The sequence below is a fragment of the Polypterus senegalus genome, chromosome 10 (assembly GCF_016835505.1).
Source record: "Polypterus senegalus isolate Bchr_013 chromosome 10, ASM1683550v1, whole genome shotgun sequence".
NCBI lineage: Eukaryota > Metazoa > Chordata > Cladistia > Polypteriformes > Polypteridae > Polypterus > Polypterus senegalus.
In genome coordinates, this window is record NC_053163.1 from 132,865,291 (window position 1) to 132,880,370 (window position 15,080).

Here is a 15,080-nt window from a genome sequence, read left to right on the forward strand (position 1 = left end):
TGAGGTTGTCTAATGTCACCTTACTGGCGCAAATACAGCCATCTCATTGCCTAATGTACCTCATTAAAACCCACCTGGACTCCATCGACCTCCCTGGTCTTCTCAAATCCACCATGACATCACCATGCCACTGATATTCATAAAAGCCTCAATCTTTCTAAAAGGTATAATGCCAGCTTACTAATACTCAATAAGACTAGCTGCCATCGAATGCCTTCTCACAAACCATCATAAAGCCTCCATGATGTAAAACAGCACACCACTGGCACTCATTACAGCCTTGAGCTTCCTTGCCCAGCAAAGGTAAAGCCACCACAGAGTGAAATGTCAAGACACGTACTCTAACTGGGACAGTGTCTCCCTGGAACTCATAAAGTCACCATACTGATTATATCTCAGTGCTATGGCATGGTTTCCTCCTGACACTCATGAAGCTACCTTTTTGGCATTTTTACTGCTTTGTAAAAGCACCACACTCTGGGCACTCATAAATGCCTAGAACTTTCCATATGGCACCCCCATAGCCCCCACAGTTCCCAACTACATTTCATTAACCCTTCACAGGAACAGCTAGTAGCTAATGTCTTCTCACAGACAATCATGAAACTAACATGATGTCAAGCGTCACACCACTGGCACTCTCAGAAGTGTAGGGTTTCCTTCTAAAGCCACCACGGTGCCTTTTGCCACTCATTGCAGTCCTTGTATGTTGTTGACTAACGTTTTTACCTGGGCACTCTCAAATCTACTATGATGCCAGGTGCAGCTTTACTAACATTTGCAAGGCTGCCAGGCTCTTTGGCACTGAAAAAAGCTCTAGGCCTTCTTCTGACACTCATCTAATGTCCTCTCACAAACAATATTGGCACTCATAAAAAGTGGCCCAGGCAAACCCACCGTAATGCTTATGTCACCATACTGATTGTGACTCAGTGCTATGGCATGGCTTCTTTCTCACACTCATGAAGTTGAGCCCCACTCTTTTGGTTTTATACTGTTCTGTGGCAGCACCATAGTCCTGGCACTCACAAATTCCTACAACTGGCATAAATCATAGCCACCATAGTACATAGTTCCACCTCAATAGTACTCCTGAGGGACAATTATCATTTCATCCCTTTTGACAAATAATCAGCCCTCATAAATGTCTAGAGTTTCCTTTTCAGGCCACCATACTTCTCCCTGTCACCCACTATTGGTCACAAGAACCTCAGACATTGGTTTTTGATGTCAAGCAAAATGTTGCTTTCTCACATACAATAATCAAGTCACCACATCGTTTAGTACCACACCATTGGCACTTCTGAAACTGTAGATCTTTCTAGCTGGCACAAATCACCCACAAAGGAGCTTAATGCCATCCATTGGCCTTCAGGGTCCAGAGATATGTGATACTATATCACTTGGCACTAGGAAAAGCACTTGCTTTCCTTTGTTGCACACCTGGCATTTACAAACCACAGGGCCTGATATCACCACACTAACACTCACAAGGACCCACATACTATATGCAATCCAGTGCTACTGAAAGCACCCATGATCCCAACCACAAGTTCATTGCAGTTTTCAAAGTCACTGTGCTATTTACCAATGGGCACAAAGTCACCATAGTGCTTCCTTGCCAGCAGTTGTCAGGACCTGATAACATTTCATGCCTTCCAAATGTCACCCACAAGAACACTTGGATGTTAAGCATCACACCCTGGCACAAGCAAAAAGAAAGAGGTGTTTCTTGCCACCACATATCAATTACATGGGGATTTTCTAAGTGGCTTTCACAAAGCCACATAATGTCACCACACTATCACAATGTTACCTACTGCTTTCTCTCTGACACTCACAAAGCCACCATGCTGTCAGCTCTGAAGGCTGCCATTCCATCTCTGCCGCCCTCTGGCACTCATTAACCAGCCATCTGTCCAGCAACACTTGGCTGGCACTCACTAAGCCACTACCTGACACATTGTTGAGGAAGCTTTGCCACCTGCTGGTGTACCGTCACTTGCCCCGCCAGCAGAGGGCACACACTGTCACAGAGTTTGTAGGATGGCACAGTTGGATGGCAGCTTGGCACTGTGGAATTGGCTAAATGAGTAAATATGTAAACACACATTTTGCTGCTGAATTCGCACAAGGGGATAAATTATTTAGTGAGATTTAACCGGAATTATAATAATTGGAATTTTTATGAGGCTTGCGAGCGATGAGATTTCCTGGGGACTGGCAGGCAGCTTTTTCATCATCATCTTATGTGCTTCTTTATTTGGGGTAAATTAATGTGGAGGGGGGGTGAATAAATTGAAGCTAATGAGAGTTGGCACGGTGTGCATCTTCACCGGCTGCTAATCGAGCTCCAGTACCCACTCATTTAATTGCTATGTCTGGCCCTACAGGGTTCTCAGAACACAGAAGTGGAGGGGCAGCAGGTTCACCACCACCCACTCCTGCTCCCGAGACTGGTGATGAGACGTGGGCTTCCGAGCCGGTGGCTGCCAATATAAGGGCTCTCCCACCTTTGCATGTGTCCACCAAAACACAGACACCCTTGGAAACACCCAGCAGCCCACCAGAGAGCATCGCTACTTGGACACGCTTGCCCACCCTGACTCCCCTGGCTGATCTCACTGCAGAAACTTCAGGAGATGACCTGCCAACTTTCAAGGAAATCCTGACACTTGAATATCACGTCAAAGGCAGAGAAGTGAGAAGGCTGAGTCAGGAGGAGACAGCAGAAAACTTCTCCGGGGAAGGCAAAGAAGAGGAGGAAAGCCACCTGGGTGCCCCAGAGTGGACCTCCACCCAGGCTGTTCCTCAGCACTCTGAATTGCCAAGACTGGCACAACTTTTCAGTGAAACAGAAGGCAGTGGCAGCAGAGAGGAAGCTGGGCATCTGGTCAGGCAGGAAGCATTGAACTCAACTCAAGGTCCACCAGCTGCTCCCATGAAGGAAGACACCTCGCTAGAAGTCTATTCAGCTGTAGAGTCCACCTCAAAGGGAGTGGACATTGTCAAGGAGGCTATGGGGACAAAGGAGCCCCTTAGTGTCTCCACACAGCTAGCCAGTATTGAAGCCCACCAGGAGGAACCAGAATTGACCAGAGATTTGGGTGAAGTTTCAAAACAGCCAGTCATCACAATATCCCAAGATGACTCTGTGGTGACAGAAGAAGCCTCACCACCAATAGACAATATAATAGTCCACCAAGAGGACCCTGGGGCAACAGTGGAGCCGGGTGACATCTTATCACAGCCAGCTACAGTTGAAACTAATCTAGAGCTCCACAGGGTGACTGGACAGCCGGGTGGAGTCTCATCACAGTTGACCACTGTAGTGGCGCATCCAGAGAACCCAGGGGTGACTAGTGAGCCAGATGAAGTCTTCACACATCTCATTGTTAAGGAAGCCAAGCCAGAAGAGGCTTGGGTGACTGGTGAACCTCATAAAGATACAAGTCAGCACATCAACATCAAGGCCAACCAAGAAGACACGCCAGTGACAGAGGAGTCCCTCGTAATTGGAGCTAATCAAGAAAAGGATGGGATGACAGGGGAACCAATAAATTTGAGAGAAGATGATCATAAAGTAACAGAGGAGCCTCCCAATTATTGGACACATCTGGCCATCACTGTAGGCAAACAAGAAGAGACTGAGACGGAGAAGCCTGTAACTGTTGCAACTCACCAGGCCATCACTAATGCCATCCAGGCAAACACTTTGGTAACAGATGATTCCCTCCAAGGATGGACAAACCATGAGAAAGACATTGTGACAGAAAAACCAGACAAAGTGTTTACTCATCCAATCACAATTGAAGCCCACCCAGATGACCCTTTGGTGACAGAAGAGTCCAACAAGGAGCTGGTACTGCCATTCACCATAGTTGGCAAGACAGCTCCTGGAGGCACTGAAGTGACCTCAGTGACTGTCACTGAGAATCCACAAGATGTCGCAGAGGTCAGAGGAGCTGTTGACTATGTCCCACACCAAACAGATGCGCTGCCTTCTTTGGGAATAGACCTGACCATTATTTCCACCACAACTCTCTACGGGGAGGACATGAATGTCACGCCTGCATCTACTGCCCATTTGGCCACTTCGATGGAAAACTCATCATCTGAAACTGAGCACACTCTCTATGTGGTGTCTCCATCTACAGTTGTCCCTGAATCCAAAGAGATGTTGAACATTGACCAGGATAGCATGGAACATATAGAGCTTTCAAAAGTGCAACTGCAAGAAGATGTGTCTGAACATCCTGGGCTACAGCAGACTGAACAGTCAATGAGGAACGAATCCTACCAAGAGGAGCACTCCAGAGATCAAGAGGTCAGACACTCGGGTGAGTCGGAGATGCACTCCCCCGAAACACTGGATGAATCAGAACAGCTGATCCAGCTGCCCATGGCGTCCCCCTCTACACCACCACTTTCTCCCGTGAACGCCTCAATGGAACACACCAATGTCACAGTGGGTAACCAGCCACCAGCAGAAGGCATAGAGGAGTCAGGAGGGAGTGCAGCTGGCGAGGAGACAGGAGCTGGAGCTGAGCCAGGTAGGACTATTCTGCCAATAAAACTAAATTCTGAGCAGTGGGTACATCTGCTTCACTGGCACTGGACCAACCTCTCTGGGCAATATAGAGATAGAAAACCAAGTTAATACAAGGATCGATCCTGGCACAATGGTAGTTGCATTTCTGGCGGCTCCATCCTGGCACAATGGCAGTTGCACTGCCCATCCTCTTGCCATGAAAGCGCTTATGGTTACCATTATAATATTTCTCTTTTATTTTTCCTCAACCCATATCAGCATGTGACCACCTTATTATGTCCCCAAATCTTATTGTCCCTTGCATTGCCAAAGCCATCTTGAAGGATTCCCACTCCCTCTTTTCACTTTATAGCGAACAGACAGCCAACCTTCTGTCTAGCTCATGATTAGGTGTGGCGCTGCATTGTGATAGCTGGTGGGCTGTCACCACCACGGATGTCTCCCCCACTGGTGCAGGTTGCCAGCCAGCATGCCGACAGTCAGAAGAGTGCACAAATCATCGTCAGTCTTTATTAGACCCTACCAGATGCGGCCCCCTGACAGCTCGTATTAATAATTCTGCCACGAGCTTTCAAGACGTTAAGTGGGCCGCTCCATCAGAGTCTCATAACAGGCCTGTCGCTGCCCTGCGCTCATGCATTATAAAAGCTGGCAGCTTAAGTCGCCCTTGTGGGCACCCCCCTCCCCTGCTTCCCCTGCCGCTCTATTTATTTCCTTTCATACTTTTGTAGACACCGTCACTTGTCACAGAAGCCTTTTGCCACCTTCTGGCACCCCACACCTGTCTGGGAACATCTAGCGAAGAGACGGTTTAAGATAGCCAGGTAGGAAAACCTGGGCGCTCTAAAAAATGTTTCATGGCAGAATGAGACCCTCCGGTCTTGTCCTTAGAAATATTTGTGTCCACCAGAAATGACTGAATGTGAGCCAATGATTGAAGGGTTAGTGTCCAATTTAGCCAATGAATGCCAGCGAGACCGCCCACCTCCCTTTTTTGTGATGTTTCATCTCCACTGCCGTCACATCTCCCAGGCTTCTTGAGGCTCCTCTTCTGCTGGTTCAGGGCACAAACCCCAGTTTGCTCCTGGGTGTCCTCTTGGTAGTGATGAGTGATAAAAGGCAGGTTTGAATTCACATTCAATTCCTCAAAGCTGATAAAAACATTTTTGCAGGTGATTGTGCAACATGAAATTCACCAAGAAGGTTTATTGGGGTTTTAATGTTTTTTTTGGTGTGGTGCTCCCTGATGCCTCGTTCACACTTTCATGTTTAACTTGGTTCTTTTCTGCAGCTGCATAACGCATGTAAGCCATTCCACAATAGTAAAATAAGTTCTACTGGTGAAACACACAGACCTATGGTTATAAAATTAAAGGCAAATAAAAACTCAGTTAAAGGTAAGGAGCTCTTAATACCTGCAATGTTTCCAAAATAGTGTAGTTACTTCTTTCAGTTCTTCCAGCAGTTGGAACGTGTTTTATTACTTATGGTGGCTTGTCTAGAGAAAGCTGAACTTTCCAATTTTGTCAGCACACTTTTTTTGTTTTCAGCGATAAAAATGCATTCTGACAGTAACCACGTGTGATGCCTGGTTGCCCACAGCTGGCGTATTCCTCCTTGATCCCGAGACTTTGATAGTCATTGACCAAGATGGAGTAGTGCGAATGAGGACACACAACAAGGGATGATGAAAAGTGCATTGAATGTTTTATTTTTTCAACAATAAAGTGAAAACATTAACAAAAAAAAAATTTGAACGTGAGCGTCAGTAGGCTTTGCGCTCTAGAAACCAAGTTATTCAAAATGCTCTGTAACATTTCAACAATTATTTACCGCTCTGATGCTGATCTTTCAGATCATAAATTAGTTTTTTTAATATCAGGTCCGTAAAAATGCACTCTTTCAGTTTAGCTCAAACAAACCTGGAAACCTTCGGCACAAATGCATAAAACAGGCATCATCTTTTGATAGAGCTTTGACAAACTGCTTCATTTAATGAAGTACTTCATCTAGCAGGGTCTGATGGTGTTTTTAGCACCAAACAGTAGCTTTATTTCTAGCTGGCCATTCCTTCTGAACTCAGTCTTCATCATCACCTGAGATACTTTCTCTCTCTGAGTGAGTGTCTACACAGTTAAGCCTGTCAGGTGTATTAAGGATTGGTACATCAGGTCCATGTGGTAGATGTCTTGTTGCTGACTTTCCAAGAACAGAGCTGCCAATCATCACTGTGATTTTTGGGTTGTCTCCGTATCATCAGAATATAAAAAGCATCATCTTCTTACTTTTTGCCCATTGTCTTCATCACAAGTTGAGCAGACACTGTGAGGGTCCCACTGTTTGCCCTTCACCAGTTTTATTCTAAAGTAGGTAGAATACGCTTTCTTACAATATCTGTGTTGTTCTGCCTCTGTTTTTTTGCTAAAAACTTTCCACAAACATCAAGACTGTTCATACAACCTCTAGAGGCCATAATATCATTAACAGTACAACAGAAAAGAAAAGATTCTCTCCTGCACTGATGTATCATATTCAAGTGCACTGATCAACAGACTGAGTCACACTGATGTGTAAAGTGGAAAGGACAGGGAAGGCCAGGTTTGCTGCTATCTGCTTCTAGGACTATTCAGCATGTTCAATTCCAGCTAGATTCTGACCTTTGTGGTAGAAATTTAATCTACAGTATATCAATAATAACACCAAAGAACCTGGCAGGAGGAAGCTTATCATCTGTTTTTATTTCTGTTCTCCTCTGACAGAATGATGTTTTGGTGCATTCTCTGAACTGACGGTGCCTTCCCTCTCTTATACTAAAACTGCATTGTCATATTAAAAGCTGTATGTCATCCCTCCATTTTAAAATATATTTTCCGCCACTGTGAAATTGATGGCTATTTTTAGTAAGTATTATTAGTTAAAAAAATTGAGGTCTAAGAATTTCTCTTGGTCTCTCTACCTTTCAACTTGAAGTTATTTTAAGCTAAGCATACACGTTAAACAACAAAGTCCCCAAAAACACTATATCACATCTTCTTATAAGCATGCACACACTGGTTAGTTTATATGAGCTTAAACATATACATTCTGATACTTTATATTTTTCCCAGAGTTCTTATTGATTTTACATCTCAGAATTCAACACTCTGTTCAAACACAATGTTATTCCCAATAATTTGTTCAGCTGATGGTTCAGAAGAAGAGTGGATCTCACTGAGTTGTCTCAGACTTGGCCCACATTGTCTTCTGAAACATTGTCTTTCCTTTCTTGCTTTCTAGCCCTTCAAATACTTGTCGTCATTGACAGTTCAGCTTCTGAAGCATCTCCCCTACTCCCTGACAGCTCCTGACACTATGACAAAATCATTGAGCTAATCGCCCGCTTGTTAGAACTTCCTGTCATGTGCCCTGCATTTTGCTTCTCCCAATCTACTTCTAAACTCCTGTTTAAATACACTCAATTAAAAGTAGCACAATATTTCCTCTATGAGCTCTATAATATACTGTAGTTATAATATTGCCATTATTCACATAAAAGCCACCTCTTATCTAAATATTCCTAAAATTAAAACACTCATATTAAATATTACAACTCTTATATTATAAACTAAAACAAATAATTTCTATTCCCTATTACAATCACCATGTTTGTTTACAGTTTCTATGGATTTGCTACTCAGGGATGATCTGGACTGTATGGCACATAATGTTATTAGTGCTCTGGTTTAAAGGTCAGTGCTGTGCACTTTGCAGTTGTCCAAGATTATGGATCATTACAAACACTTACTGCAGCTAGTGTGTGCTTTGCTTAAAAGAAAACTCTGTAACCTATCCTGAAGTCAGACAGGACAGAGTTATGTTTTTATTAGATTTTGACTAAGTCATTGTCTGGTCACTATAATTTCAATGAGCTATATCTTCAAGATGGCACAACATCAGGGTCCTCAGGTGCTGCAGGCATGCAGTCACCTGAGGGTATGATAAAAGTTCCTTTGAATTTGTTTGCTATATGGCTCCATCACTCTACTACAAACACTATAAAGGAAATGTATTTCAATGTGTGCTGTTTTTTTTATTCTGACCAGAGTTTACTTAATTACTTGTTTTGAATTAGTATTCTCACCTTGCTACCAATACCATTAGGGCTGTAACTAGGCAAATTTATAAGATAATAAATACTTAAGAAAACTGATATAAATTGTAACATAAACAGCAGACCACACTTACGATATATATATCGATATATATATCCCTCCATCAGCTTTGCCACACTCCAAGTTATTTCAGCTACTTTTTATTTTTAGGGGTGTTGAGTCTCCAGATGAATAAGGACCCTCTCCTTGCCAAACAACCTGTTTTAGAAGAGCAGTAAAGCACGTTGCCCAGTCATATACAGTACATGGTAATACATTTTATCCATACACTACTAAATTTGTTTAATGTCCAGGGAACTGGAACCATTACCAAAAGTACTGGGCACAAGGAAGGAACCAGCCCTGGTGTGGAGATTAGCACATTGCAGGGCACATTCACTCATGCACTCAATTAGAGCCAAGTTAGACTTTCTCATCAGACATGTTAAGGGTAAATTTCACACAAACATTAGGAAGTTTTTCTTTACACAAAGAATGATAGACACTTGGAATAAGCTACCAAGTAGTGTGGTAGACAGTAAGACTTCAGGGACTTTCAAAACTTGACTTGATATTTTTTTTGGAAGAAATAAGTAGATAGGACTGGTGAGCTTTGTTGGGCTGAATGGCCTGTTCTTGTCTAGAGTGTTCTAATGTATGCCTTGGAGATGTTGAGGAAAACCAATGTGGACCCTGTGAAAGAATGTGTAAAATCTACATATACAACGCCTAACTGGGATTCACACTTAAGACTCTGGAGCTGTGAGGCCACTGCACCAACATGCCTCCCATTCTGAATGCTTTCAAAGACAAATATTACTCATATTTTAAGAGATTAAAAATGACATTGCCATATATTCCAAATGGTTCACTGGATTTTGTAAATAATTACAGACACACCACTGTTTCCTCCAAGTCAAGTCTTGTTTCCTTCCTAATGATTTTTGATGGTGTCCTGAAACTAAACGTGGTGGCCTAGGCCACCTTGCTTCAGCTACAGTCTCCGATATTTTTTCTTCTCTTTCACAACTTTGACAACTTCCTCTTTGGTGGGTCTAGTGTTTGTTGGCTATGGGTGACATGAATGATTCCTCACATGTTTAATGTCTTCTGCTGTTGAAGAGCTAGTTATTTCTTTGTCATTCTTTTCTTGGGCTCTTTTATTTCACTCACAACTGCTTATCTGATTCACTTGCACTCACTTTCCCATTAGCCATTTCTTCAAGCACTGGACCAATAAGATGATGTGTTTCTGTCTTTTTTTAATGATTTTGCAACACTTTTTACAGCTACGGTTGAACCCTGTGGGACAAACCCATGTCTTCATGGAGGTACTTGCCTGTCAAATGGAACCCTATCCAGCTGTGAGTGTCAGCCAGGTTATTCTGGAGAGAACTGTGAAATTGGTAAGATGGCATGAAACTGTCATGTCCTATGTGTGAATGTGAAGTGAAGCATGGCCGTCCAGCTTGATATTTAAGGCAAAAGACCTCTTTGTTAAAGAGAAGATCAAGTTTACTGTCATATGTATATATCACAATGAAATTTTTATTTGTATGTCTTCTCAGAATAGTGACGGTGATACAATACTAACATGAAGACACCACACCCATAAAAATCAGTTAATAGGTGGCATATTTAGAATGCACACATTTGCACATAGGTACTGTATATATGAGAGGGGACTCAACTGTTCCTGGAATTAATCAATAGCACTGGAGTAGGGTTTAGTTATCGACTATGCTATGTCACAAGAATTGTCCAAAGACATCGAAAAAGGTTTTGGGCAGTCACCCGTATATTGTGCCCTGGCTGCAAATGGGTAGTTTGTATTGAGATGTTTACAGGTCTGAGTCCAAAACAGAACTGACTTAAAGGCTGTAAATATGGCGGCTTTAAAGGCCATGACAGGAAGTGACATCATCCATGGGCCTGGAACCAGAAGTGATGTCATCCATGGGGCCGGAACCATGCAGGATTTCCTATCGATGGTCTGCAGAGGATTAAGAGAGATAGTCAGTGCAGCTCACCACCCCCTGGTCTGACAAGGAACTACTATTATTCAGGCCCTTTAGCTGCCTCCCACTTGCATGTGTGTAACAGCTGCTAGATATCGTATACCTACAGTCTTCAGTCCATCAAGTGACACTGTGCTGAGCTGATCAAGATGCGTGTTTCTGACATTTTTCTACAGTTGTGTGTGTGACTGCACTGATTTTATTGTCCAAGCCAGGTCATATGAAACATCAAGACAACGGTGATCATTTTTTCACAAAATTAATGGTTTTGTTAATAGTTTGTTTCCCATGATCAGACCATTAGTCAGTGACATTACATTGAACTGCTGAGGGGTCTGCGAGAAAGCATCAGAAGAAAAATGTCCGTAGTAGTTGGAGATCACAAAACTGCATTTTACACCTTGACAGCTTGCCTGCATATACTGTGTTGTCACGCAAAGAGTTTTTGACCAAGAACAATGTGGTTGTTCCCGTATTCACCAGATCCCACTCCTCGTGACATTTTCTGTCTCTGAAATTAAAACAGAGCCTGAAGGAAAGATGATTTGCTAGCATTTTAGAAATCCATGAAAAAATTTTCTAGAGCTTCTGGACCCACAAAAGGAGGGTACAGATAATATTAACAGGAATGGGAGAAGTGCTGGGGTGAGTGTATTACATCTCAAGGTGAGGATTTTAACAGTGGCTGAAAGGGAATTGCTGTAAGTTGCATAATAATGTTATTTTTGAAATGTTGGGGTCCTCCTTCACGTTTATGTGTAAATATACACATATACAGTACAGGCCAAATGTTTGGACACACCTCCTCATTCAATGTGTTTTCTTTATTTTCATGACCATTTACATTGGTAGATTCTCACTGAAGGCATCAAAACTATGAATGAACACATGTGGAGTTATGTACTTAACAAAAAAAGGTGAAATAACTGAAAACATGTTTTATATTCTAGTTTCTTCAAAATAGCCACCCTTTGCTCAGATTACTGCTTTGCACACTCTTGGCATTCTCTCGATGAGCTTCAACAGGTAGTCACCTGAAATGGGAAGCTCATCGAGAGAATGCCAAGAGTGTGCAAAGCAAAGGGTGGCTATTTTGAAGAAACTAGAATATATAACATGTTTTCAGTTATTTCACCTTTTTTTTGTTAAGTACATAACTCCACATGTGTTCATTCATAGTTTTGATGCCTTCAGCGAGAATCTACCAATGTAAATGGTCATGAAGAAAACACATTGAATGAGGAGGTGTGTCCAAACTTTTTGCCTGTACTGTATATTGTAAAAGAAAATATGAAAAGATGCAGGGTTGGGCACCCTCAGGCAAACCCTGTACATTAATAAAAACAATAAACACGATTTGACATTTAGTGTAATGAACATCTTCACAGATGCAAGTCCAACAGTAGACTTGAGAAAGATGGTGGTGAGGCAGAAGTGGTGGCTCCAGAAGCCCCAGAAACGATTTGTTGATTTCAAGATCTGAAGAGCGAAGGAGAGGAGACCATTAAAAGGCAGTGCCAACCTGTGGCTCGGGGTGGAATTACAAGTCGACAAGCCTTGAAATTGTCTGTGTGTGTGTGACAATATGTATATTTACACACTTATTATATAGTGTACAGTATATACATACACACGCATATATTCATAGAACTGTGCAAGAGTCTTAGGTGCAAAAACATTTGTCTTACATGACTTTTGATGTCTTTTGGAATAGTAAAGTACAGATGTCAATCGAGAAGAGTGAATTTTACAGTCCCAAACATTCCTTTCTCAAAACGCGAAGCTTACAATTAGATATTTTCTTTCTTTAAGAATATTCACATAACACAGTGATCAGTGACACACTTCCCAGTAAGTTTCGTGGGCATACAGCCCAGTGCTTCATTAAGCAAACATAAGCTGTAAAGTGCTAATGATCAATGAAATAATGCGTAGGTTGAACCAAAGCAATTAACTAAAACGGCCGTGTAGCGTGAATAAGACTGGGCAAGGGACAACCCTACTGAAAGGTGAGGTTGTAGTAGATGTGGCAGTTTAACCTTCAGATCTTACACCATGACAAAAGTGAGTATAATGACAAGACGCACGGTGTCTGTACTTCTGAGTGAGAGCTCAGTGCAAGGGTAACCCAAGAGTCTGTTTTAGATAAGTGGTCATACTTTCAGATTCCAAACTACTTTTGCTCAGTAGTCGAGTTCAGTATGCTAAGTGGTAACTTCTAATATTTTTAGGCTTGATTTAAAATTAAGGTTAAGCAATATGAGGTCTAATGAAAAGGACTTTAATGCAACAACAAGGAACATCAAGAATGAGTTGCTCAAACGAGAGCAGAATTCAGAGGTGTGACGTCTACCAATGCTCTTTCAAATATACAGATTATAATCATAAATAAGAAATCACATTGCAGCTTAGCATTGATTAATGATTGGGCCCACCGGATGACCAGTGCATGATCATAGGAAGTCACTCACTCGTGATGTGGAGCAAAACAGTAGAACCAAATCAGCTGTTGTTGAAAAGAGTGACACTGGGGGAATGTCACGTGTAATTGTAAGTAGGCTGACTTTACTGCTTGCAGTGGCGCAAAAGGCAAGCAAGTCCCTCAAACAGACTAAGCAAAAACAGCAGTCAAAAAATAGGCAGAGGTCCATATTGGGACGTCAAAAATACCACAATGTCCAAACCAAAACAAACTGCAAAGGCTGAGGTCAGATAAATGTCAAAGGCGATAAAAGGCAAAAGAACTGTGACTAATTATTTTAGTATTTATCCAAAAACTTGACATGACATGAAATAAACAGTGCTGGCATGTTTTATACTGGCTATGATGTGACGTCAGGTGCCATGCACATGTAGTCACGTGGCTGGCAGTTATAATAGCAGTGGACAACAATGTGGCACTAAGCAGAATGTTGGAAGAGCAAAAAAGTGTAGATTTTAAAATGGTTTTAATCAAAAAAAGAGTTTAGAAAATATACTCACAGCATAACGCTCAGATACATTGGGGGACTGAGTTAAAAGTTAAATGAGGCATTTTCGTTTTAATTAATTATTCAAAGAGACAGATATCCCAATTTTTGTTTATGAAATATTGTTGTTTTGTAACGATGAGTCATGTCTAAAAATAACAGTGAAAACAGAATGCAATTACATGCATTAGTAGAGTATATAAAACACTTGTTTTTAATGCCATTTTACAATCCGATGTACTGTAATTTAAAAAAGAGCCCAGATAGGCTTGAGGTGGCTCAGCTGTTTTCATGGACACCAGATTCTAACTCAAACAATGTAAACTTTGCATTTTTAGTGCTATTGTTAGTTGTTGGTTCAACCGGGTCTATGACTAATTGTAGATTATACAGTATTGTCTCAAAATGAAACTTTTGAAAGACGTTACAAATGGAGAGTTATAGCCTATGTGGAAGTGGGCTGTTGACTGTAAGGGAATACAATGGATTGAAGGTCATTGTGGCATTTTGTTGGTAGGTTACAGTGCCAGAGAAATGTTGAACCATTATAATCTTCAGATAATGCAGATAATGGTTGTTTTAGTGTAACATAAATACTGACTTCGTGTTTATTCACTGTACTGTATATATAACTAGCCGTCCCCTGTGGCTTCGCCCGCATAGTAGTGAAACAGGACAGGGAGGAGGGCCCCACCAAGCTCCCCGCTCCTAACGTCACGCATCCTCCTCCCCTTGGCCTGCAGCTAAAAGAACTATGATTCTTAGCATGATGAGAGAAGTCGCAAAATCAACTGGAATGTTCAAGCAAATTCTAGAAAAAAGCATGATTTAAATCCATTAAGTAGTTCTCTCGTTCGCTAGCTAAGTGGATGTAAGATACGCCCCGAGACTGACACGTGAGTGAGGAGGCCTCCCCCTCTCTCTCGGATTCACGCAAATAAATTGGAACTGCAAGTAAACTACGATATTTAGCGTAATGAAAGAAGTCGCAAAGTCAACCGGAATGTTCAAGCAAATTATAGAAAAAAAACAGATCTAAATTCGTTAAGTAGTTCTCTCGTGAAAAGCGGACAGAAATACAGACAGAGAGACAGACAGACAGATGTTGGATTTTATATATATAGAGATGGTTTATAGATCCATGCTTAGAGAGCTCTTGCTTTCTACATTTCTTTTCTAGATATATTAAGTTTTGCTTTCCTGGTTTTCATTTTTTACTATTATAATTACAAAGTTTATTTAATTTACCTGGTATGGCTTGAAGCAGCAGGAGGCCCGAGTTGGTGTTACAGAGGTTGGGGAAACCATTGAAGTGACTGGATGTTCAGTGCTATGCACACAACTCTGTTGTCATTTTCATAACTTTGTTTAAGATCTGTTTATCAGTCAGGACTGGGTATCAGAAATGCAA

General features: G+C 41.9%; 1 protein-coding gene across 1 annotated transcript in view; it reads left to right on the forward strand.

The window, feature by feature from the left end:
- The window catches only part of ncanb (neurocan b), a 135,175-nt gene that overhangs the window by 108,752 nt on the left and 11,343 nt on the right, over window positions 1-15,080 (forward strand). Inside the window, exons 8-9 of the mRNA XM_039767704.1 lie at window positions 2,394-4,553; window positions 9,972-10,088. Coding sequence (XP_039623638.1) covers window positions 2,394-4,553; window positions 9,972-10,088 — 2,277 coding nt within the window. The remainder of the gene's footprint in view (window positions 1-2,393; window positions 4,554-9,971; window positions 10,089-15,080) is intronic.